Here is a 27,915-nt window from a genome sequence, read left to right as displayed (position 1 = left end):
ATCAATTGTATACTAGTTGAGTGTATAGGTTTCGCAGCTAAGCAGGTGAATCATTCCTTAGGAATTGCGCAAGCAAATAGGAGGAAATTATTATCTTTTAGGAGCTAATTTCCTCAAGGATTGGCAAGAAAATAGGAGAAAGTTGGGGCCTTGAATTGGCTAAGTGTTGGCCAGAGTAGGAGAGACAACAAGAGAACAAGTTTAGAGTTTAGGGTGTGCTTCAGATTCGAAGCAAGACATTGTAATAGTTAATTCTCATCTAACTAATGAAAAACGATGGAGGAGTTTTACCCAGTTGGATTCCCCTTTAAAATCATTGTGTTCTTGTGGTTTTAATGGTTGCATGTCATTGCATGTGTTTCTAAATTGTGATTTCTATTTTGTAAAATAGTAGAGGAAATTTGTAATCTCTTGATTTCAGTTCGATTTCATCAGTAGTGGCAATTTTTTGTTAATTTCTTCATCTTGCACATATTTTATAGACCTTCCTCTTGGATAAAATTTAACAACAAATGTCCAACCAAATCTACCTAGCACCTATGAATAAGATAAATACTCACATTGACTTGGACATATGGATATGTAGTTGACTCATGCCTAGTAATATTAATCATGTTAATTCCACTAATAGGATCAATAATATTCCCTTCATCACCCTGAAGCAGTAGTCTACACCACATAACTATAGAAGCATCTAATTTGAAGGATTTTAGGTTTATATTGAATGTATAGGCCAAAAGGTCATAATATCTCAAATCATGTGTGATAGGATGTTTTTCGCCTTTGAGGGGAATATTAATAATTTGGAAAATTGCAGTTATCCCACTATCATGGGTTTTCTACTTATCATCCAATTGTTTGGTGTGATTATTTCTAGCATTACACCACACAACTCTGTGATATTTCACCTCTATGCTCAATATGTTATAAATTCATTTTCATGAATTTATAAATATATATACAAGATAATTTGAGCGGAGTATCCACCTAAAACATTGGACACATTAAAAATCATTTACATAATTTCTTCTTAAAATTCTCTACAACACAAAAATTATTAAAAACTAAAAATTTATAGGAAATGCTTTTCTTTCTATTTATTGCACCAAATTCTATATCAATTTCCTTTGTCTCATAGTCATACCATTATTCACATAATCTCTTGTAATCAACTTTGTCACCCTACTCCATGATAAATTATGGTAAACTTGTGTGCATCATTATAACCATACCTTCATCCAATCAAGGTTATATCAAAAGATGATACATATTAGAAAAATATTGAAATTTAATAAAGGTATGTCAATCATCAATTTTTGATCTACCAAAATCACCTTTATCCATTAATTTATTGATTACATTTGAATCAAAACCAATGGGAAATTTAGACTTTCGTATAACCTATTTTATAACACACTTCTCCTACTCTCATAATAGCTATGGAAAATTGGTTAGTTGTCCACCACCTATATGGTTGAGTGAAATGTTGCATTAGCTTAGCTTCCTCCATGTCACTAATATTTTTATCAATTTTTCCTTTATTGTTTCGCTCATTTAAAATTCTATGTAAGCATTTCATGACATTATTTTTACTCTGCATTCTATCAAACAAATGATAGTTGTAGGTGCTCATGGTAGAGAAACCAAATGAATTGGATGGAATATTATTTCATTCCTTATAGAGGCCCATCGTAATGACCTATAAGAAATTTAAATGGACATAAAATTTTCTAGTACTGCAAATAGAAGAAAACTATAAAAACCAAGTAATAAATGTCGATAAAATGTAAACCATTTGCTTATCATGATATTTTCAAATGCATATTTCAATAGTTGATTTGTCATTCTTTGTGGTTTCTTCTATCTTATTCTTTTTCATTTAATTTTTTTTTCCCATAGTTAAAATGTACCTATGGTTTCTAAGTAGGAAATGCTTGTAATAGTGATGCACATCCTTTCCTAAACTTCTTGAATATATTGTTGGGTGTGTGTTATATTTCCATGACTAGATTCAGGCATTGTACGTTGCATCGAGCACAACGGGGGGGTCACTACTATCTCCCCTAACGGGGGGTTTGAAGGGGGACAGTAGCCCCCCTATCAGGGGGTTTGCAGGGGCGCAGTAGCCCCCCTGCAAGGGGTCCGAGGCAAGCCCTGGAAAAAAATTTGTGTACCCAATAATAGTTGTGCAGTCCCAAGGATGGGAGGTAGGCCCACAGATGGTGGGCAGACCTACCCATGGTTTTTTGCATGGGTTTTGCACATAGTTTTGAGCATGATGGTTTTCTTCCCATGGTATTTTGTAGATCTGGTCAAGGGAACTATGGTTATGTTCTAATCCAGGGTTATGTATTGGGGTTTATGAATGCTTCAACATGTATATATATGTATTGTAACGTTGAAAGGAATATAATGAAAAATCAATCTAGTAGCCCCCGTTTTGGGATCTAGAGGAAAATATTTGTGTATATTTGTTTTATTTTCTTGAAATTGTTTATTTTTTTGTTTTTAAAAATTTGTTTATAGGTAATTTATGTACAGGGTTAAGATTTACTATGGTATCAAAGTTGTTTCAGCTTCAAGGGGATGTCTTTGTTGCTGATGGGTTTTTCGCAGGCCTATGGTAGTCCCTGTTACAGTGGGAGATCTGCGAGATCGATTCTTGTGGTGAAAGAAAATGGCAAACAATGGAAGGATAGAGATCGTGAAATTCAATGGACAAAGTTTTGAGTTGTGGAAGATCAAGATAGAGGATTTTTTGGTAGATAAAGATCAATGGATCGTGGTAGATCTGGGTGCTAAACCAACAACAATGTCAATTGAAGAATGGGCGAAGTTGGATCGAAAGGCAAAGAGCACAATACGGTTGTGTATCTAAGATTTAGTATTTTTGAATGTATCAGGGGAAGCTATGACGAAGGCTTTATGGGACAAGTTAGGGACTTTGTACCAATCTAAGTCTCTGGTGAACAAATTGTTCCTGCAGAAAAAGTTGTATAACCTGAGGATGAAGGATGGAGACTCTGTAACAGAGCATCTGAACGCCTTTAATATTGTGGTAAGTCAGTTGTTATTTGTTGATATAAAAATTTCAGACGAAGATAAGTACATTAGTTTGTTGTGTTCTCTACCAGATTCGTGGGATAATCTGGTTATTGCTATAGGTAGCAATACAACTACCTTGATGTTTGATGAAAATTTAGTCTAATCCTTGTTGACATAGGAGATGAGATGGAAAAATATGGAGATCCAAAGGAGATGCCTTATCTGTGAGAGGACAATATCAGAATAGAAACATAAATAAGTCCTTGAGTGGGATATCTAAATCTAGAGGGAGATCCAAATATCTAGGAAATCCTATAAAGGTATGCTGGAAATGTGGAAAATAAGGGCACTACAAAAATGATTGTAAATGAAAAACTCATGAGAAAGGAAAGGGATCTGATGATGCTCCTTCTACAGAGGTGAAAACCACCTCAGATGAAGGTGGGGATGTGTACTTGGATTCTTCTTCAAGTACACATGTAGATCATGAGGCATGGTTGATTGACTCAGGTGCGCCCTTTCACTTCACTCCCCATAGGGAGTGGTTCTATGAGTACGAGAAATATGATGGTGGTGATGTTTTTTTAGGGGATGACAGGAAGGCTAGAATAATAAAACATGGAAAATTCAAGCTGAAGTTGCAAGGTGGATGGATTAGAACACTTCTCGATGTTTGGGATATTCCTGCATTGGCGAGAAATCTAATTTATGTAAGCAAGATGGATGATGCATGTGTAAAAATAATGTTCGAGAAAGATACCTGCAAAATGGTCCAGGGAGCACTCGTATTGATGCAGGGAGTTCAGATTAGAACTTTGTATAAGCTTATGGGAAGCATTGTTATTGATGGGTGCAATAGTTTTATGGTTCCTGAAAGTGGAACAGAAAATATAGTTGTCTCTGGAGAAAAGATGATGTTATGGCATCAAAGGCTTGGACATATTGGAGAGAAGGGATTTCGAATACTACATGGTAATGGTATGGTAGAAGTTATGTCTAATTTCTCTTTGGAATTTGATTTCTATGAACATTGTGTATATGGGAAGCAGAATCGGGTGAGTTTCCCCTCAGGTACTAAGAGGGCAAAAGGGATATTAGAGCTTGTGCACAGTGATGTGTTTGAACCTATGTTGGTTCCATCACTGGGTAAGTTTGTGTACTGTGTCTCATTTATAGATGACTTCTCGAGGAATACATGGATATATTTCCTTAGGAAGAAATCTAAAGTCTTTGACAGGTTTAAACAATTAAAGGCTCTGGTGGAAAATCAAACATAGAAGAAGATTAAGATGTTGAGTATAGATAATGGTGGAGAGTTTTGAAAGAAGGAATTTTAAGATTTTTGTAAGAAGTATGGTATAGCACAAAAAAAGATTGCTCCATATACACCTCAAAAAAATGGAGTTGCAGAAAGAATGAACATGATATTGATGGAAAAGGCAAGAAGCATGCTCGGTGCTAGATTAGGGCAAGAATTCTAGGCAGAGGAAGTGGATATTGCATGTTACGTGGTTAACAAATCACCTTCATCGACATTGGAGGATAAGACTCCACATGAGGTATGGACTGGTAAGAAACCCTCTTTTTCACATCTGAGGGTATTTGGTTGTGGTGCATATGTACACATTCCAAAGGAGAAAAGAACCAAGTTGGATAGTAAATCTGAAAGGTGCATTTTTATTGGATATAAGGATGGTTTAAAAAGTTATAATATTTGGAATCCAAACACAAGGAAGGTTGTGTACAACCGAAATGTGGTGTTTAGAGAGATGAAGGATATTATTAAACAAGAAGTCCTGCCAAATGAACCAGAAAATATAGAGTTTGAAATGAAGGAGGAAGAATCAGACTCTATGAGAGAACATGAATCAAAAGAGGAAGAGCCAGAGACTCCAATTTTTAGAAGATGAGTTCGAGAGATAATGCAGCCAGAGAGGTATAGTCCATCTGCTTTCTATTCAATTTTTTATTTAAGTATTACTAATGATGATCCCAGAAATGTTAGGGAGGTAGTGGATTTAGAGGATGGCAAACTCTAAAAAGAGGCCATGGTTGATGAAATGGCATCTTTGGACAAAATTGAGGCTTGAGATCTGGTGGATTTGTCGAATGGAAGGAAACCCATTGGCAACAAATGGGTGTTTAAGAAGAAGATGTATGCAGAAGGAAAGGTGGATAAATGCAAAGCTCGGTTGGTAACAAAAGGTTACTCCCAGGTGCTGAGAATTGATTTCGGTGATATTTTTTCTCTTGTTTCCAAGTTAGCTTCTATTAAATTACTTTTATTTGTTGTTGCTACTTCTGATTTTGAGGTAGAACATATGGATGTGAAGACAACATTTCTTCACGAAGATCTAAAAGAAGAGATTTGCAAGAAGCAACCAGAAGGCTTTGCGTTGAAGGGTAAGAAAGAACTGGTATGCAGGTTAAAAAAGTCTTTGTGTGGGTTAAAACAGTCACTAAGGATGTGGTATCAGAAATTTGATACATATATACGGGGACTTGGCTTCACAAGAAGCAAAGCAAATCATTGTGTGTATTTTAAATTAATTGGTGATCGTGTTATTTATTTGGTCTTGTATGTGGATGATATGTTGTTGATTGGAAATGAAAAAAAAAATATCCAAGATTTGAAGACCCAATTATCCTCCAAATTCGACATGAAGGATCTTGGTGCTGCAAACTATATTTTGGACATGGAAATTAAATGCGGTCAGGAAAATAGGAAGCTCTAGTTAAACCAGAGGAAGTATGTCGAGACAATATTACAGAGGTTTAATATGCAGGATGGTAAACCAACGAAGGTTCCCATTCTTGTAGGTGTAAAGTTATTTGTTGAACAGTGTCCAAAGACAAATTTAGAAGAGGAAGAGGATATGTCTCATGTTCCATATGCGAGTGTAGTTGGTAGTTCGATGTATGCAATGGTCTGTACTAGACCAGAAATTGCACATGCAGTGGGAGTATTGAGTAGGTTTATTTCAAAACCAGGGAAGGAGCATTGGACACTAGTGAAGCAGGTTTTTAGGTATTTGTGTGGCACTAGTGATTATGGTTTATGCTACCAAGGAAGACCAATATTGGATAGAGTTTTTGATATCCATGGCTTTGTTGATGTAGACTGGGTTGGAGATCTAGATTGGAGAATATATACAAGTGGGTATGTGTTTAACCTATTTTGAGGAGTAGTCAATTCGATGAGCGAGAGACAGTTTGTAGTGGCTCTTTCAACTACAAAGATTGAATATATCATGACAACCACTCATGCAAGCAAGGAAACAATTTGGTTGCAGAGATTGTTTTCAATTATAAGGTTGGTACAACGAGCTATAAGGATAGCTTGTGCCAACTAAAGTGAAATTTTATTGGCAAAAAACCCTGCTTATCATTCAAAGACAAAGCACATTGATGTTCAATATCACTTTGTGATGGATATGGTTGAGGAAAAAAAGGTGTTGCTGGTAAAGGTGGACACTTTGAAGAATGTTGCAGATGCATTGACGAAGTCTATGAGCACTGAGAAGTTTTCTTGGTGTAGAGAAACAATGGATGTTGCAGGGCTATACTAACGAGTAGTCTCTCCTATGGCCCCCTGTGTGGAAAAAACAACAAGTGGGAGAATGTTGGGTGTGTGTTATATTCTTTCCACAACTAGCTTCAAGCATTGTACATTGCACCGAGCTCAATAGGGGGGTCACAAGGGGGGAGGAAGCTCCCCTATCGGGGGGTTTGCAATGGGGTGGTAGCCCCCCTATTGGGGGGTTTACAGGGGGCAATAACCCCCCTATACGGGGTCTAGGGGAGCGCCCCAAGAAAAAAAAATGCAGACCCAAGGATGGGGGGCAGAACCACAAATGGTGGGCATACCTACCCAAGGTTTTGTGCATGAGTTTTGCACATGGTTTTCGGCAAGATGGTTTTCTTCCCATGGTATTTTATAGATCTAGTAAATGGAACTACGATTATGTTCTAATCCAAGGTTATGGATTCAGGTTTATGAATGCTTTGACATGTATATATATGTATTGTAACATTGAAAGGAATATAATGAAAAATCAATCTGGTAGTCCTCGTTTTGGGATCTAGGGAAAATATATGTTTATATTTGTTTTATGTTCTCACCATTGTTTATTTTTCTATTTTTATGAATTCATTTGCAGGTAATTTCTGTACAAATTTAAAACCTACATATATGGATAATGTTATGGGACTACAAGCTAGGAATGCATATTTTCCCTTTGTTTCAAGACTTGCAAGATATACCAAAATATTCAAAAAAATATGTGAAGAAATGTGTGTGTGTGTGTGTGTGTGTATACGAAATTAGTGATATGGGTGTGTTACTTGCACCTCTTATTGATGACCTTTTAAAGTCAAAGGTTAGCATCACTTTGTACAATCTTCGAACCAGTGAGCCAAGAAGAAATTCCAATTCATGGAATCTTTACATGGACAATTCGTGGTGCAATAATGCTACGGAATATTTATATGGAGAAATTCATGATGTGACGATGCTAACACATTTTTTTGTTATGTAAATTTCAATTTATTATAATAGTCTCCTATTATCATTAAATACTTTAGCTAGCACATCTTGCAGTTTATTGTAAATTATATTGAAATTGATATACCACAAAAATATGTTAACATTGTCACATCATGAATTTGTCCATGCAAATATTCCATAGCATCATTGCATCATGAATTGTCTATGTAAATATTCCATAGCATCATTGCATCATGAATTGTCCATGTAAAGATTCCATGGAATTGAAATTTCTTTTTGGCATATTGGTTTGGAGATGTCATACAAAATAACACTAGCCCTTGACCTTAAAAGTTCATCACTAAGATGCTCAAGTTATATATATAACTTAAGCCTATAACTTGAGCCTCTCATTGATGAACTAAAAATGTGTTGGCATTGTGACATCATTAATATGTTCATGTAAATATTCCATAATAGCATTGCATCATGAATTGTCCATAGAAAGATCCCAAGGAATTGAAATTTCCTTTTGGCTTAATGGTTTGGATGTGTCATACAAAATAATTGTAACCAATAGAGAAATTTTAAGGTCTAAAATGGGCCTCCTAAGTAATATTATAAATTAATCGTGGAAATGATAAAATAAGATTAGATTATATCATAAAACTTAAACCCAAAAAAAAAAAAAAATCAACTCGTATTTTCAACTTATTTCCTTAAAGTTTTACTCAAAATTTCGAGTGGGAATACTCATTGGACACAGAATTTAATTCATCATCAAGGAGTACCCATGTTGCATACTTTTGATGGACCTTACTAGACGAAAAATGATAAATACATGAAAAAAGGTTATTGAAATCACACTTTTCATGTATTTCTCATTTTTTTTAGTAGTGTGCACCTAAAGTATGCAACATCAGTACTCTTTGGATGAGGAATTAAATTTTGCATCCAACAAGTGCTCCCGCTCGAATTTTGAGTAAAATTGTAGGGAGATAAGTTGAAACTATGAGTTGAAAAAATATTTTTTTAATCTTTTTACTTTTTACTCCAAAAATGGTGAATCATCCCCATGCTTGACATCATCATATTGAATCCTATTACTTTTTATAATCTTGATTCGGTTGTACATTTTTGTTTTGAGACTCATTTTTTACCTCAAAATTTCTCTAATACCTTGACCTTAAAGGTTCATTAATAAGAGACTTAGTAATACATCCATATCATTAATTTAATGTTTACTTAGTCATTTGAAAATACAAATAATTAATTTCTTGTACATACAAGATATGTAACAAAAATCAAAATAAAAATAAAAATTACATGTTGTGAACATTCCTAAAGCTAAATGTCTGAAAATTAATTTCAACATTATGCACTCCTTATTTGTTGACATCCAAAGTGAAAGGTTATTATTTATATAAAAAATTGGACAAACTGAGTAAATGGATTTGAGCTTTTGCAAATGGATTAATACTATCAACTACCATTGAAAATCTAAAATTACAAGGTTCTTCTTTAAAATATGTCCCTAAATGTAGAATTATTTCTGGGCTTTCATATAAGACCATCTCCACTTCTTTTTTGTGCACGATAATCCATAAACTATACCATGTTTTGGTACATGAACAATCATTCAAAATGTTGAATTATAAGATATAAAGAAGAGCATATGGAGGAGCACCATATTGGTTACATGATTAAGCTAATATCTATTAATTCCACATTTTAGGTTTTCAAACTTTGTTGCAGGTTGTCCATAATATATAATAGAATTATGAGGACATGCATAAATGGTGTGATACGGTATTCTTATATATTTCATGATGACACACAATTCTCAATATGTGTGAGCTAAAGTATTCAATGATGTAGTAGAATATCACTTAATAATCCACAATAAAAATAAAAAATAAATAAATACAATGAATAATGAATATTAAATCTTTATATATTACAATTTCAAAAAATAGACAAAAATTCATATTTATTTAAAAAAAGTATCTTACATACCTTAGAATTTGTCATACATTTGTTTGAAATTTCATTTAGTACTTTCAAGTTGACCAACAACAAAATAACATAGAGAATATTTGTCATTTTTGTAGAGGAGTTTTTGTTTGTTATAAGAGGAGTTATGTCATAAATATCTTCATAGATCTCATCCATGGGTGTGTAGTGTGTACTCATCCATAATAACAAAGGTGTCATGGATCAACATATTTATTTGTTCATTCAGTTATACTAGTTTCAATTTCTTCCATAAGATAAATGCCAATTATATTACCTTCACCATCTCTAGTACAAATTGTATGATCACAAATTCCAAAACTAGGGATTTTTTTCTTTATAATTACAAATAATTGATTTGGATTTATTAAGGAATGAAATAAAATACATATTTAAACCAAAGTACAAAGATACAATGAAACTGAACTTCAATTAATAAATAGCAAACAATGAAAATTGTTTACATGCATAATGAAAGCAAACTAGTTTGAACAGTAGTAGTTTATCTCTGAGAAGGGATGTGACAATCACATGTCATCTTAACTATGTTAAAATGAGGCTCTAAGGCCTTTTTATCATGAAGAAATAATGAGAAACCCTAAACATCCAAAAACCTAACCCTAAGAGATGAAGTGCCAAAAGCTTATGGCCCTCTGGGGTTAATTGGAATGTCAACTTCTCGGAGTCATAACTTTGGCATACGATCTTCGTCTGGTGCGCATGATAGCTCGTTAGAAAGGTTCAATGAAGACAACAACTTTTGATAAAACTCATATTTTCCCATTTCCCCAAAAAATGCCGCTTAAGGCCTCAAAATGGCTCTGAAAGGCATACGATCTTCGTCTAGTGCGCATGATAGCTCGTTAGAAAGGTTCATTGAAGACAACAACTTTTGATAAAACTCATATTTTCCCATTTCCCCAAAAAATGCCGCTTAAGGCCTCAAAATGGCTCTGAAAGTTCAAGACCCAGAAATTTTTCAAAAATAGAAAATTGTTGAAATACAAAACTGTGCTGAAAAATAAAAAACCAATAAGAAACAATGTTAGGGTCCAAATAACCAATATCTACCTAGATCATAAATAAATATAATTAGTAATTTTAAAATATTAAAACATATAAAACTTTTAAAAACTATATAAGGAAAATATGTTTTCACCATTTTAACAAGTTTGACAATATTTAATTCCTTTTCAAATTATTATGTTGTAAACACTGTTTTATAGTGGTTGGTTTGTTAATTCTTTTTCTTTGTATTCTTTTACATTTAATACAAAGACAATAACATTTTCTATCACCAATATCAAAAAACTTGAAATGATTTTGAGATCAATTTTGTGGTGACAAACAACCACAATCATCCAATCAACATCCCAATGTTCATATTGCAATCATTTAACATTGTTTTCTATTTCAATAAAATGTTAAACAATTAATAAATATTCATTTAAAAAAATTTCATAAATACAAAATTCAAATGCCATTTACCAATTTTAACCCAGTGAAATTTTAACTTGAATTATAAATAACAAAATTTACCTCGATCATCATCCTCCTTCTCCTCCATGCTCTCTTCTTCTGCTGCTACAGGCATCTCTGCATCTCTTTTCTGAGTCAAGTCTCACCTGTTTCTTCTGTCTCCTCTCTTTTAGTGGTCTTTTTCACGTGCTCTTCATAATGGATCCGCAACAACTAAGCATTGTCTCAGAGCATTCATCCATCACATGGAGTAGCTTCCAAGAAACGTGGCCCCCTCTCATATCCCGCTGACATCTTCCTGCCATGTTCCCCTAGGTGTGTCATACAGCCATAGCCGTCAACTTGTCAAGTGGAGAACCGATCGACCATGGCTACTGACGCTCTCTCTCCAAGTGGCAAACTTTGGAAAACATCCCAAGACCCTGTTCGTCGGTGGCAATAATGGAGCACTTGTCATGGTAGCATCCTTTCAACTTACAGAATTATTTTGTAAATTTGTTGCTGGGATGTGTTGTAATAAAGACTCTACAATATGAGTGAAGTACAATCACATATTAAACCATATTCTAAGGAAACACATTTTTTTTTTTGGGAAAATAATAGAATTTTTTTTTAAGGATTTTAAGAAAAAATAGTAGACATTTTAGGAAATCAAGATTAAAGCTATCAAGATTTAGATAACAAAGAGGTTCTGGATGATATAAAAAATATTTACACCATTAAAAAACCATTTCAAAAACTCCCAAATTTAAATTTTTTGCCCATTGTAACTTTCTGTTAAACAATGCCACAGGTGAGGTCATCTTCTGACAAATTTCTTGACCTAAGCTACACATAATGAGCTTCCATGGAGATTTTCATTGGTTAATGTAACTGTAACTGTAAGAAGGAAATAAAAAACTTACAGAAAAAGGAATTTTTTATTTCACGATGTGTGATACAGTTTATGGAACAAGCATAAGCGTCTAACCATGTCCTCCAACTAAAACATCAATATTCCGAGAGATAAATAATTAAAAAAATAAAATCAAATATTTTAACCAAAGCGAAACAGAAAGTTACAAATAGACTTCATATGTCAGCCAACTAAAACATCAATATTCTGAACAAAAATTACCATATTTTAACTAAAGCACAAACAGAAAGTTACAAATAGACTTGATATGTCCTCCAACTAAAACATCAATATTCTGAAAAAAAAATGTCAAGATATTTTAACTAAAGTACAAACAGAAAGTTACAAATAAACTCCATATTGCCTCCAACTAAAACATCAATATTCTGAACAAAAATATCAGATATTTTAACTAAAGCACAAACAGAAAGTTACAAATAGATTCCCTATGTCCTCCAACTAAAACATCAATATTCTGAACAAAAATATAAGCTATTTTAACTAAAGCACAAACAGAAAGTTACAAATAGGGTTCATATTATCTCACACTGCTAATTCGTAAATCAGCAAGTGAATTTTTTTCAACCTTTATTTCATGAAATCAGATTTCATTGTGTTGTTTTAGACTGTTAAGTGTATGGGGAGAAGAGTTCATATTAATAATTTAATTTTAAGGTCAAGTTAAGTTAGATATCAATTAAATTAGGTATGGGATATGTTTTAGGTTTTTGTTTAGTTATAAGTTATTGGTATATTTAGTTTACCCATAGTTGAATATACTCTTGGTATTCTAGTGGCAGCAGAAAGCTTTGATCTTGGGACTTGTCCAAATTACTCCAACTAGTTACCAATTCATCATGATTTAAAGGAAAAAAGGAGAAAGTCTACACAGTTGTACATAATCTACCACCCTCTAGATTTGAGCCTATAACATAGTAGGAGGAAAGAGATGCTCTTAAACATTTTTTTAGGGTGGTGGATGGACAATCCAGGTAAATCAACCCAAAGGGATCTACCCATCAGGCAAACTAGCAAGGCCTAACCCCAAGGGTGTCGAGGAGATTTGACCCACTAATCTCCCAATAAGGGAGGCACTTAGCAACAAGAACGCCACCAACTGAATTATTCCTTAGTGCAAGATACTCTTAAACATTAAGTATAGCATCCCTTAAATATATAAATAAAGAATACTTGAATATTTTAACCATCTAAACATTCCTATCTTAATTTTTTTTAATTCAGCAAGATATGTAATAAATCAGGGATTCAATTGAATCTATACTAATTCATAAATCACCAAGTTAATCTTTCCGATTCTTATTGCTAACCTTGGACATGTAAACTGAATATTGAGCTGTATTTTCACCAGAAATTTCAAGGAAAATATATAGATTCACATTTCAGAAAAAGATAAACTGTCGCTCATTGTAAGCTTCCTCAAAACATGTATAAGATAACTATATATAGAAAGAAATACTCAAGTGCTGCGTTACAGTCTGAATAAGCCATATATATGATCGAAGCAAAGACATAGCCTCTCAATTGGGACTTGTTCCAGCATACTTTGGGACACCCAACAACAACATTTATCTATAATTTGTTAAACTAGCATAAACATTTTTCATTTATCTATAATTTGTTAAACTAGCATAAACATTTATCTAATTGAAAAGGCACTTGAATTTGAGATCTCAAAATATCTTGCTTCCCAACTTTTCAACTCACAAACCGTGGATCAATGAAGTAAAAACTTCCAATCAATTCTGTTTTAGGCCTGATAGGCGTGAATAAAAACATATAAATTAGTTGGCTGCTAATCATATTTGAGCTTCAAAGATTTCAACATTCTCCATGTCATCGCCGAACCTGCTATGGGCAATCAAGAAAGCCAGAAAATCGAACACACCCTAATAAATTGAAACATGTCTTTTTCTAGCCGTAAACTACTGGTACTTTTTTGGTGCTACTATGAAATATTCTACATGCCTAGTGAAGCGTCATACATATATATTATATACATGTGAACTTTTCCCGAACAGCAAGAGTAAAACGTGAGAAGATGAAGCAGACAATGGACCCTATACTTAGTTTGGATGATCAAAAGATCTGATTTGGTTTCAGTCAGGTAGGAACACTGCAAAGCTGGCAAATTTATCTTCCAGTAATTGAAGTTGGAATGTCAAACTTTTCCTCGGGATTGCTCGTGCAGGCCTCAAATAGATTTGAAAGCTTGTAAACTATTTCTGGCAGGGTGGGCCGTGCTTCTGGATCTTCTTCCACACATGCTTTAGCTATGGTTGCAACCCCAAGAATACTGTCCATGGTATACGCATTCTGCAGATTTCGATCAACCCATTTTCTGAGCTTCGCTTCTACATCTTCCCCTTCTAAAAGGGGTTTTATCTGGGTCCAAAGTAGGCCCGCCTTTCCAGCTAATGGCACTCCCCTTTCTCGAACTATGGCTTCCTTGTTAGAAATCATCTCTAGAAGCACAACTCCAAATGCAAACACATCCAGCTTTGGGGACACAAATCCATCGGCCAGGTACTCCGGAGCCATGTATCCTTGTGTGCCCATGATGTGCTTTGTGAGAGCATTAATACCAGATTTAGCCATGCCAAAATTTGCAATTTTACCCCTGAAGTTGCCATCCAGAAGAATATTGCTACTCTTGATATCCTTGTGCACAACACTAGGGGTTGTGTGCTCATGAATATATTGAAGCCCATTAGCAACATCCAGAGCAATTTGCAATCTAGTTTTCCACGGAAGGGAGGGAGAGCTCCAACCAATGGGACTCATGTTCTCAACAGATTCTGGATCATGAAGCCAGGTATTCAAAGAACTATTTTCTACATACTCATAAACCAAGTAAGACTGGCCCTCTGAACTGATACAAACTCCCTCTAGCTTAACCAAATTAGTGTGGTTGACCTTCTGCAATATCTTCAACTCTTGGGATATATCTCCTTTCATGAGCTTTATAGCATAATCCCTACCATCTAGAGTACCTTTGTAAACAGAGCCCTCTATATTACACAAAGGGCTGAAATTCTGAGTGGCTACCTGGAGATCTTCAATAGAATACATGAATGGGTTCTCAATGCAGTCTGAAATGCCAGTCATAAGCTTACTCTTCGTATTTACTACTCTTCCATTAAAGGGTGGTCTCGGATCTTCAGAGCTGGTAGTTTGTTTATACGCCCGTGCCTTTCTAATAAGCATATAAAAGACAAACAGAGCAATACAAAGAACAGCAGCAACCCCACCCACTGAAGCCCCTATAATAACACCCGCATTCGATCCACCTCCTGAAGAAGTAGTGTTATTTACTACAGTAGGGGGGGGTGGAGGAGGAGATGGGGCTGACGGAGGAGGTTGAGTAAGCACAGGCCTCTTAGAAACAGGAACCAAAAGTGTGCTATAAGGAATTAGGGTTGAATTTATACCATTCAAAGATATCAAATTCTGCACATCTGCGCCAAACTTCTGGCTGATATTTGACGGAGTATCTTCCGGATGCACAACGTATGTTATGAGCATCTTGATCCCATTGTTCACTTGGGCTTGGGATGGACATTTGCATCTGATTGGGAAGGTAGCCAAGCTCCCAATTTGAAGGTCTGTCACTACCAGGGTAGGATTTGTAACCTCTACGGCCTGGTATGTCGTCAAATTCTCAAACTTCCGACTTGAAACCAAATAAAATGTATCGCCACCAAAGATTGTGTAGGTCATATTTGCCTGGGAGTAATTCCCCATGCATCCGCACTTTATAGGCACTAGCAAAGACTGCCCATCGGCTACAGAGTCAGTAGTAAGAGACAGGTTACTGGCTTCTGCGACTTGGTACCTTTGCACGCCAAACAAATCACTGATATTTAGGAGATTAAGGAAATCGGGAGCTTGGGCTCTGTAAAAAACATATGTGTCGCACAGCGATGAGCTATTGGAGCATCTGTAGCCTGTGATGTCGGCTTGTGGAACCGTTGTTTGGGTTCTAACAGCAACAAGAAGAAGAAAAAAACAGAGAAATAACAGCATCTGATGTCTGCTACCCATGTTGGAAGAGCACTGCCACATGTGCAAAATTATGAAATTTGATGCACTGGGCACAGAGGATTATGCCTTACCAGTTCTTGGAGTGGGTGTTTCTGTATAAATGGGAGCCTAGAGGTTGCAGCATTATGTAAAGACGCCCGCTGAATAGGTCAAAGTCAGATGGTGGGTGCATTAATTTGGGTTTATCTGTATGATGTGAAAACACAGGATAGAAAAATGAAAGAAAAGGATTTGTAGACAGACATGGCCCGCACATCACTGAAATCGTCGAATTCGACATGAAAACTGTGAATATTGAGAGTTTGGTATTTAATCACCTGAAACATTAGTCATCCGGCGTGCAGAACTTTCTGCGCCCCTGGATTCGTGAAGTCGTAAGTGGGGTAACAGGGTAGGGGAACTCTGAAATAGGGCAGGTGGGAATCTTGACATTTTACATTTGCAATTTGCAATTTCTAAGGTTTCGGGTAGAAGGCGGGTCCGGTAACATGATGTTTTGGGATACGAACATTTAAATTGTTTTTAAAACGTTTTTTCAACACCGAGAACTGTAATTTTAACCAATTTTTGTCGTCATATCATTAAAAAATTTTGCTAGCGATTCGAATTATTCCATGAAATTTGTCAATCTTTTTTCACAATTTTTCCGCATGTATTTTGTTTTGAATTCCACAATTGCAATGCGGATTCCACAATCTCATTTTCCAATTATGATCGAAAGAGTTTGTGAGAAATTTGTAATCTTTTCGGCTTTAAATTGCCCTTTGAATCCAGGATGGTCGGAAAATCTCGAATTTAAAATATGATAATATCTATGTATTTGATTATTGTGGAAAATTTTCTCATTTTCCAATTGTGATCGAAAAAGTTGTGAGAAATTTGTAATCTTTTCAGTCTCAAGTTGCCGTGTAAATATAGGATGGTATTTGAATATTGAGAGAATTTTCTCATTTTCAAATCGAGACTGAAAGAGTTGGCGAGAAATTTGTAATATTATCAGTTTCAAATAAATATGAACCGTATGAAAATTTTGAATTTAATATTGACCTTTTTTAAAGGTAATTATGGATTTTAGTTATTTTCAAATAATTATAATTTTTTTTAAAGGTAATTATGAATGTTAGTAATTTTCAAATAATTATAAAAATTTATTTCTAATTATTATATTTGAAACAGTTTAATATTGATTTATTTAGAAAATTAGAGAAATTAAATTAAAATTTGGTTTGAATTTAGCATAAATTTGTAAAATGTTTCTAGATAATTAGATTTATTAAAGTTTAAAACAGGATGATTGATAGTTATTCAAGAGTATAAAATTTGACTAAATTTTTCAAGGATTCCAATCAATTTTTAAAATAAGCAAAGATCGGATAAAGAGGAACTGATTTGCATACGCAAGGAACTGGATGGCCTTTGGGAGCAGTCCGACCCCAACCGCCTCTCTTTTGACATGAAAAACAAGATTAGAAAGCTGGAAAAAAGGAAAAATATGATCCTCCTAAAAGAGGAGGAATCATGGCGTCTCAAGAGCAGAGCCATCTGGCTCAAAGCAGGAGACAGGAACACAAAATTTTTTCACAAATTCGCTAGTGCTAGAAGAGAAAAAAATTCTATCTGGAGCATTAGAGATGATCGGGGGAACATTCTCTTATCACAGGACCAGATCACGGCGGAGGCAGTACGGTACTTCCAAGACCAGTACAGAAGAAGGGAGATTGCTTTCCAGGACGCCTTTTGGGGTGTTGAGCATATGCCAGATATGTTTAATGATGCTGCAAATGAAGACTTCATAAGGCCCATCTCTGAAGATGAACTTCTTAAGGCCATGAAATCCTTCAAAAAGGATAAAAGCCCGGGGCCTGACGGCTGGCCAATAGAATTCTTCCTTCATTATTTTGATCTCTTCAAATTGGATTTGCTGCGTATGGTAGATGCTTCCCGGATGGCTGGAAATATTCACTCTGCAACTACCTCTACATTCATAGCGCTTATTCCAAAGAAACATAGGGCTGATACCTTTCAGGATTTTCGGCCAATCTCATTATGTAATATCATGTTCAAAATCATATCAAAAATTGTTGCAGAACGTATGAAGCCTCTTCTATCCTCCTATATTTCCAGAGATCAGCACGCCTTTTTAAAGGGCAGATTAATCTTGGACGCGGTTGCCATGACCCAAGAAAGCCTCTTTAAAATGATATCTAAGAATATGGACGCTGCAATCCTCAAAATCGACTTGCAAAAGGCTTATGATTGTGTCGATTGGGGTTTTTTGAGAATCCTGTTAGCAAAAATTGGACTTAAATCCCAAGGTGTTAATTGGGTCATGTCTTGTGTGGAGAATGTTAAATACTCGGTGATCGTGAATGGCATCCCCTCGGTCTTTTTTCAAGCTGAGAGGGGTCTTCGCCAGGGATGTCCCCTTTCTCCATTGCTGTTCATTCTGGTGATGAACTCTCTTAGTATTCAGATCAACAAAGCTGTTGCGGAGAAGAGATGCCTTCCGGTCAAAATCTGTAAGAATATCTCCATCTCACATAGTCTTTTTGTTGATGATATTCTCATCCTTGCTATGCTCTGTAGGGCCTCCTGGACTTGCATAAATGACATTCTCTCAAGATTTCAGAGGGCTACTGGCCTGATCATTAACAAGGAAAAATCCTTCTTGTTCCATAATGATGTGAAGTTGGATATTGTTAAATGGATTTCAGACCTGCTGGGTATAGCTCCATATTCACTTCAGCACGGAATCAAATACCTGGGATTCTCATTAAAGGCTAAAGGACATACTATCAGGGATTGGCAATGGCTACTGGACAGATTCTACAAGAAGATTGCTCGATGGGAATACAAATTCCTCTCACTTGCCGGCAGACTTATATTAGCACAGTCAGTCCTCTGTCAACTGTCAGTCTACTGGGCTCACATTTTCTATCTTCCCAACAGTATTATTAAGCAGATGAACAGGTTGATTGCTAACTTTCTTTGGGGAGGTCATGCATATCAGAGTAAAATCCATCTCGTTAAGATAGCTTCCATCTCTGTTCCAAAATGTATGGGTGGATGGGGCTTGAAAAACATTCGTTCCTTTGGAAACGCACTTCTCTGCAAATCTCTCCACAGAGGCATATTTGGGGACGGGCCGTGGAGTAATCTTATAAAGACAAAATATCTCAAAGGAAAATTTGTAGAATTTTGGTACAGAAAGCGGACCTTGGGAACCAGAAATGGCTCGTTGATATGGAAAAGCTTACGAAAAGTTCAACCATTTTTCATGGGAAAATTTTGCTGGACTCTATATTCTGGATCTAATATTTTTATTGCTTTCGACTCCATTTTATCTGGCAAGGGTTTCACAATCCCTCATCCGCTGCTTCATGAATTTCATAGGCTGGGGATCTTTACGTGGGACAAGCTGATCAAGGGATGGTCAGGTGCCTCTCCGATTTGGAAGGACGGGGAGGAGCTTCATCTGCCTCGACAGATGCTTCCTTTATGGCTGTCGGCAAAGGAGAGACTTACCTGCTTGGGGGTCTCCAGAACAGGCACTTATGATAGCTTGGTATGGTCCATCCATAAGCTTGTCAGCGTCAAGAACATATATGAAGACATGATTTCTGTTGTTTCTGGGAATCCTCATCCTTTTTTTCCTACGTGTTTTTGGAAAGCTGCATGTCCGATGAAGATGGTTATTTTCTCCTGGTTGTTATTTTGGAACAAAAACCTTACATGGGAGACATTGCAAAGGAGATGTTGGCAGGGTCCAAGCAGATGCTCTATGTGCCTGAAAGCTTCGGAAACAAACCTACACATGTTCTTTCAGTGCCCATCGTCCCTTACAATCTGGTATGATTTGTCTACATATTTTGTTTTCCCTCACATCTTTTTCTCTTCTGTTCAGGAAGGCTTTCTTTGGTGGAGTGGGCAATCCCCCCCTCGGAGATCGCTATTCATTATCACCTGCTGGCATCTATGGAACTGGAGGAATGCGCACACTTTCCAAGACCCTAAGGAGCCTCTCCAGGCTATTTTCCAGCGTATTCTGGCCTGTCACGAGTCCTACCATTAACAACTTTCTGCAAAAATATGTTACTCTTTTGATGTCGTGATTTTAGATCTGCAAGCGGACTCTGCCTCCTGAATGTCACTTGCTCTTTTTGATCATGGTTCCTCTTACAGTAGGCAGGGCGTAACTGCTCTCTTCCTATTTGTATTTGATGGATTTTCTTTTTTGGTATAGTCTGTAAAGTTTTGGTCACAACTCTATTAATCTGGGAGAAGTTTAGTTTTTCTCATATGCTCCTCTGACGCTCTTCTCAACCGGGTTTTTCTGCAAATGATGATAGGCATTAGTTTGCCGGTATGGAATTGTCATGCAACAATATGAATGAGGTCTGGGCATCCAAGCCATATCAGCCTTTCTGAGTTTATGTATTCAAGATCTTTATATATCCTTAATATAAAGCTATGATGGTTTTTTCTTCTGAAAAAAAAAAAAAAAAACAAAAACAAAAACAAAAAAACAAAAAAAAAACGATTGCTAATTAGTTTCAAATAAATATTGATTAATTTTATAGAATTCTGAACTTTTTTAGACTATTCCTTACAAGTTTCCCTCAATGAAATAAGAATTATTATGAAAAAAAAATTTATACTTCAAAGAATTGTCAAAATTGTTAAAATTCATTTCTAAAATATCTGCTACACTACCAATCTTGACTTGACTTGTTCAGTCATGAAAACTACCAATCTTGACTTGACTTGTTCAGTCATGAAAACTATAGTGATCTGAGAACACTTTTTTCCCTTCTATTTGATCATAAAAATAAAATATTAAAAAGTCTCAATTAATCTTTTTTCTTTAAGTATGATAAACCTCATTAACCTCAATGAACGTTATCAACATCATCATCATCATTAAAATCAAAACAAAAATTTTAAAAAATTATATCTCATTAAAATATATTTTTTAAATTAACAAAATTATTTATAAATTTTTCCTTATAATTCTTATTTAATATACAAATATAATTCTTTTATTAAATTATAATTTTATTTTATTTTATTTTAAATAATTTTCAAAACTTTTATTTTAATTTCTCTTATTATTTTATAAATTTAAAAAACAAACCTCTTTTAAAAAATCAAACATAATATTATTTATAACTTTTTATAATTTTATAATTCAATATATCTTTAATTAAATTATATTTTTATAATAATATTATTATTTATAATTTTTTTATAATTTTATAATTCAATATATCTTTAATTAAATTATACTTTTTATAATAATAATAATAATTAATAATCATGAAAAATAATTTTAATCTATTCATTTTAAAACATTAATAACATTCTAAATTCATTCAAAACATTAATATATTTATTAATAATTAATGTTATGTTTACTAGATTTTTGATAAATAATAATTGAATGTTTTGTTAAGAAAGTCTTTAATATAAAATTATCAAGTAAACACATGTAATCCTATCTAAACAAAATTAATATTATAAATTTTAAAAAACTGCCATTTAATATATAATGAATGTAATCACATTCTAAAAACACAGCTTCCACATTTTGTATTTGGATCGAAATGCAAAACTGTAGTCTAATATATAATGAATGTAATCTAAAAACACAACTTGCTACGTTTTATATATATAATATAAACCTGAGTTATTAATTAAATACAAATTAATTTTATATTACTTGCTACGTTTTATATATATAATATAAACCTGAGTTATTAATTAAATACAAATTAATTTTATATTATTTTTATTTGAGAAAAAAATGTATAATAGTATATTAATTAATTTATAATTTTTTAATTTTTTTTATAATATAAAATATAATTGGTTCAAAATATAAATCAAACCTATTAATATTGATGATGACGATGATGATGATAGTGGTTACTGTGAAACCAAATTAGTCTATAGGACCTATAATTTTCTTAGTTTTTAATTGTCTGGCTTTTCGTTTTTTTTGGCAAGATTGGTGCTGTAGCTTTCTTTTTTTTCTCTACGGTCTTCCAACTTTCTTTATCTTGCATCTCCTTCATCTCTTCTAGTTCTTGGGACATTGGTGTCTTAGCTTCTCAATCTATTGTCTTCGTCCTTTTGAAGATAGCCGGAGAACAAGTTTGGTCTAGGAGATCTACTTTGTTGTTAAATGAAGATTTATTTTGTGTGGTATTCGAATCCTCATAACTGTTGATGCTTGAGGGGTTGTCGAGTTCATTTTTTTGTTGTTGGGCGAGGCTTTCTCCCTGCTTGTCTTGAGAGTTGTTTCTTTCTTGCCCAATTTCTTGTGATTCAGAGTTTTCTCTAGAGTATTCTTCTTTGATGACAGTGTAGTGTTCTTTTTGTGCTCCTTCCCACCATGTAGATCTGTGGTCGTTTTTTCTAGCAGAATTTTTCTGGGAGGCTTTTGGGCAATTTTTTGCTAGATGGCCTGTCTCAAAGCAGGATCGACATCGGAAGAGGACACTTTCATAATCGAGTTTTTGGTTCCACACAGTCTTTACTTGTTAGGTTTATTTCAGCTGAGAAACCGACGCTGAAGTCCATTTCCACACAAATGCATGCATAGGTGGTTCTTGCATATTCCTCTGTTTCTGAGCACCTGCAGTGAAATTTCCCAATTGCATTTCCAATGGATTTTAGCGAGGAGAGATTCCAGAGATGCAAGGGTTGGCTTGGCAATCTCACTCAAACTGGTGCTGAGGTTATGACTGCTGTTGAGGGATCGAATGATAGGTTCCATGGCTTTATGAATAGCCCTGAGTTTTCCCAAAACCAAGGACTAGAATCTAAAATACATTGTATGCTTTCAGGATTTTCAACATCTACTAAAGAAACCCCTAGCACAGAAGTAGATATTAATTTCATAAAAAATAATAAGCTTCCACACCCAAATTTCATCCATTCCCTGAAACAAATATGAAAAAAAATCACAATATTTATAAAATATATAATTTACTAATAATAAATATATTCTCAATCCATTATATTAGTTAATAAATATTATGACAACTAGTAAAAGCACCACTTAATAAATATATTCTCAATCCATTATATTAGTTAATAAATATTATGACAACTAGTAAAAGCACCACTAGACACATAAAATCCAATAGAGACAAACATCTATGAAGAATACAATATTTTTCTTTCGAATATTCGGGGATATTTTATTCAATTTAGTGCTGCGTTTCAAATTGTTTTCGTGTCATTCTCCATCACAATTAATACCTTGGTAGAACCATTGGATTATCTTTATGTAATGGAAAGATGGTAGTTTTATGTTATAATGTTACTCAAGTGTATGGTTAAAATGCATGTGGTTAACGTTATGATATTTTTATTCTTGTCAAAGGCATGGTATAATATGTTTAGTTTGGACTTTTTGAAATTATTTTTAAGGATTTTGGTAAAATTACATATTAATTTATTTTTTTTGAAATTAAAAATTATTTTAGAATATTTTTATTTTTATTATTGGTGGATGATTAATTTTATATCATTTAAAATTAAATTTTAGGAGAAAAAACAAACAAACAAATTTTTAATTGCTAAATATTACTATAAATTAATTATTGATTTTCTTTTCCCAAATTTATGAGATTTTCTATAATTATTAATTTTTTTCAAAAAAATATTTTTTGAGTTTTTACTAACCATGGAATGCTAATTTTTCCCTTGCTTATTTTCTTCATATTTTTCCTGATTTTTATTATTGAATGAACTTGGGTCAATCATTTTCCTCAAGAAACCTTACCTATATATATTATACATTTTTACAATTCAATTTCAAATCATGATGCAATATAAAAAAATAAAATTTAATTCAACACTACAATAAATAAGATTTGATCATAACATAAAAATATAAAATAAAATAAAATTACGAATCTTTTGTACTCACACTTTGTGTAGCTAAATTTTTATTTTAATATACTATATATTGTAAATTTTTATATTATCATATTTTATTATATATGAATTCTTTAAGGCACGGGATACTTCATATTAATTTGATTTTTAGATATAGAAATTCTACCATAGATTATTTATTTAAAATAATTCGTTACAATAATTAGTTTATCAAAATCTAATAATAAAGCACATTTCAATAAATTGTTAACTTTTATAATAAACGATAATGTTGGAGTTAATGTTTCATCTAAAATTATGCATGTACCTATCTCTATTTTGTTCCAAGGTTATCTAGTCCATTAATTACTTTAGTTACTTCCCTTAGTCATACTCAAATGTGCTTTATTATTAGATTTATGAATTCATTCAACCATTCAATAATTATTATCGGTTACTTTTTGCATAAAAGTCAAGTACTAAGTAGCAAGGATGCATATTACAATTGTTAAAAATGGTATTTTTATCTACAAATAATTAATTTATTATATGGTAGTAGATTTTTTTTTCAAGGGTGATAAATATTAAGGGTTTAAAGGTTATTTATGTTTTTATGAAAGAATAGATTTGTATTAAAAAATATAATTAATTTATTATATGGAAATAGGTTTTTTTCTAGGGGTGATAAATATTAAGGGTTGAAAGGTTATTTATGATTTTATGAAGGAATAAATTTGTATGAAACATTTGGTGAGAAAAAAATTATGTGCTTTATCTAGTTTTGAAAATCACAATTGAGAGAGTTGCAAATGATATAAGAATGATACACGATTTCTTTCTTGTTTTTTATAGTTTGCATTTTGAGAGGGGTGATGTTACTCTTTTCTCAATAAAATTAATCTTAAGAATAAAAGCTTTAGTTCAATACTTTACATAATTACACTATTATTATGTTATTTAAGTCAATAATTAAAAAATAAATATTATGATAAACTAAGTAATTAATTTATCCAATATATTGATGAAAGGATTTGTAACAGTACCATGACAAGCTAGATTTGTATGCCATAACATGGTCACTTGAAAAATTATACATATTGGGCTGTGGATCTCACACTCCCTCTTCCATTATCACCTATCTTGTAACATTAAGTGAGTTGGATGGATCGTTAAATCCCTTCTTTCCTTCTTCCTCCTTCACGCAAGTGGCTACAAGTGGCTAACTCCACTCTATCATCAATCTTTCGAGATATGATAAGAAGATTAATTGATTTATCTTTTCCCTGCACTATGTATTAGTATTACTAATTGCATAAATCCACCTCCCTCATATATCTCCAACTATGGCAAACCAAGAGAAATGCCTCTCTTTTATGTTGCTATCATTTTTGCATGAATTGGTTCCTCGTCCCATAGGTTTCCCACCCTCCTTTATTTAACCTCAACCTCCTTATTTCTTGTCATGTGAAATTTGCTTTCCTTCCTTCCTTTAGAAAAATGGACCCTCATTATTTCAAGTGAAAAACTAGGGATAGAATTGGAAGCACTTTGATCATTAGCTTGGAGTGAAAGTCATGTAGATACAACCTTTGCCCCAGTGACAACATATCATGGGATTGGAAGAAATGGCTTGACCTCAATCATTAGAGTTTAGTAACAACAATTAGATTTACTAACAACAATTTTAGGGAGAAAAAGGTTCGGTTCTCCATGATAAAGCTCAAAACAAAAGATTAAAACTACGATGCAATATTAAATGTCTTTTAAGATTCGGTAATATGTCTTTTTAAACCCTTAATTTCTCCATCAACCCAAATCTAACATGTATATTAAATTAAACAACAAGAATTCTCCCATTGAAACAGAATTTTAAGTCTTAATTTTTCAATTTGTAAATATTTAAGTATATTTTACTTCTATATATTTTGTTTTCATGGTTTATTTGACATTATAGATGTAATTTCTAATTGCAAAAGACATGGTTACATCTCTTTTCTTATAACATCAACTCTAAAATATTTCTTATATATTATCAATATAACACGTCTAATCATCTTATTTTAATTAGTATACATTTAGAATTAGATCTCATTGAGTATTGAGTTTGTTGGTGGTTGTTTTTTTTAATAGGGAAAGAATTAGGAAATGACCAATATGTTCACTTATATTTTTAATATATAAATGAAATATATATATATATATATATATATATATATATATATATATATATTATTATAACATTAAATAATATTATCTTTTTAATAAAATTTCAAAAAAATACTATTTTCTATATTTTTCACATTTAAATTTTTTTAACTAGTACAATCATATTAAAATATTAATGTGGTTGATATAATCGAAGGCTTTATAAATATAACAAAAAAAAATTATTGCAATTGAGGAAGAATCTCTTACCAATGTACACATTTACACCATGTATAAAAACGTTATGAGTCAACTTTAACTTGAGAAAAAAAACGAATTACACATCTTATTGTAAAATGGACCATTTTGCAAAATAAAATTTACTTATATATTAATTTCCCCGTCTAATTAAAATATGAACATATTAAAATTGGAATAATCTCAAATCCCTAGAAATTGGTGGGCAGGCAGCCATGTGGCATGAATCTAATTTAATTTCTTAAAAAAAAGAATTAGACATCTTATTGTAAAATGGACCATTTTGCGAAATAAAATTTGCTTATGTATTAATTTCCTCATTTAATTAGAATATGAACTTATTAGAATTGGAATAATCTCAAATCCTTAGGAAATTGGTGGGCGGAGAGCCATGTGGCATGAATCTAATTTAATTTCTTAAAAAAAAAAAAATTACACATCTTATTGTAAAATGGACCATTTTGCTAAATAAAAATTGCTTATGTATTAATTTCCCCATCTAATTAGAATATGAACTTATTAGAATTGGAATAATATCAAATCCCTAGGAAATTGGTGGGTAGGGGCCACGTGGCATGAATCTAATTTTTTAAATTTATTAAAAGTCAATGCAACCTAACAAACTATGATTATGTTATTGATGACGATGATGATAATAATTATTAACGTCCATTAAGACCAATGTGGTCTATTGGACCTGAAGATACTTGATTAATAGAGATTTTTCAATATTTTGTTTTTATGATAAAAAAGAAGGGACATAAGCATGCCTAGATCACTATAGTTTTGTTGACTTAACAAGTAAGGAAGGTTGGTAGTGTGGCAAATGTTTTGGAAATGAGAACGAATGTGAGTAAGATCTAGGCAATCCAAGAGGAAGCGTTTTTTATCTTTAACCCTCTTAGTATCCCAAATGTGACATATTCTTTCATCCTAAAGTGTTTTGGGAATATACCAACATCTTGTTTCACTTTGAAGCTCATGAGAATTAGCTCTTATATTCGCAATGTTCATTTTATTCTTAGCACTGGTCAAGACAAAAATATAATTTTGGTTAACAGGAGGGGTTGATCACCTCCTTATAATACCTTAGCTTCCTTTTCCCCTCTAGATCCTTATCATCCCACAACTTATCCTTAAATTTGGAAGTAATAGTATTTTTAATATTATCCTTCTTTTCTAAGGTAATCTCCTCCTTTATCCCCTCATAGTTGAGCCAAGCCCGGACATATTTGTGTCATCCCCGCTTGAGTTGAAGGTGGGGGTTTTGGCTAGAGTTGGGAGAAAATTTAGGGAACCTCTTTGCTTCCATGTTATAAAGTTTCTTCTTACATCAGATACCTAAGCATAATTGTGCTTTCGATGGGGGAAAGACTAGCTTCAATCAAGAGGATTGGATAGGGATTAATTCCTTTAATATTGAGGTTGTAGGTTATAAATTATTTTTGGATCAGCTCAGTCTTCCTCCACGATTCTATAGATATATTGGAACCCCAATATTTGCAGCCATACGATTCTATAGATATATTGGAACCCAATATTTGCAGCCATATAAAATAACAGGGGTGACTAGAATCTCAAAGAGGAACATTTTTTTACTTCAAAACCAAAGATCAGTCGACTTACACCTCTTATGCTCATAATT

General features: G+C 33.3%; 1 protein-coding gene across 1 annotated transcript; it reads right to left on the bottom strand.

Annotated features, from left to right (window-relative positions):
* Positions 1 to 13,657: 13,657 nt before the first annotated feature.
* LOC149179627 (serine/threonine receptor-like kinase NFP) lies at positions 13,658 to 16,364 on the bottom strand. The gene has a single exon (XM_089415743.1). The coding sequence runs from the start codon at positions 15,999 to 16,001 to the stop codon at positions 14,070 to 14,072; it is 1,932 nt and encodes a 643-aa protein (XP_089271869.1). The 5' UTR covers positions 16,002 to 16,364; the 3' UTR covers positions 13,658 to 14,069.
* Between the last annotated feature and the right edge of the window lie 11,551 nt (positions 16,365 to 27,915).

The sequence above is a fragment of the Pinus tabuliformis genome, chromosome 3_2 (assembly GCF_031772625.1).
Source record: "Pinus tabuliformis cultivar Carrire ecotype Pingquan chromosome 3_2, CPIR1, whole genome shotgun sequence".
Taxonomy (NCBI): domain Eukaryota; kingdom Viridiplantae; phylum Streptophyta; class Pinopsida; order Pinales; family Pinaceae; genus Pinus; species Pinus tabuliformis.
The sequence above is the reverse complement of the archived record's forward strand: the minus strand, read 5'-3'. Positions and strand labels throughout refer to the sequence as shown.

Bases quoted from the DNA above. Each gene is read 5' to 3' on its own strand.
- LOC149179627 (XM_089415743.1), bottom strand. From the start codon at position 16,001: ATGTGGCAGTGCTCTTCCAACATGGGTAGCAGACATCAGATGCTGTTA.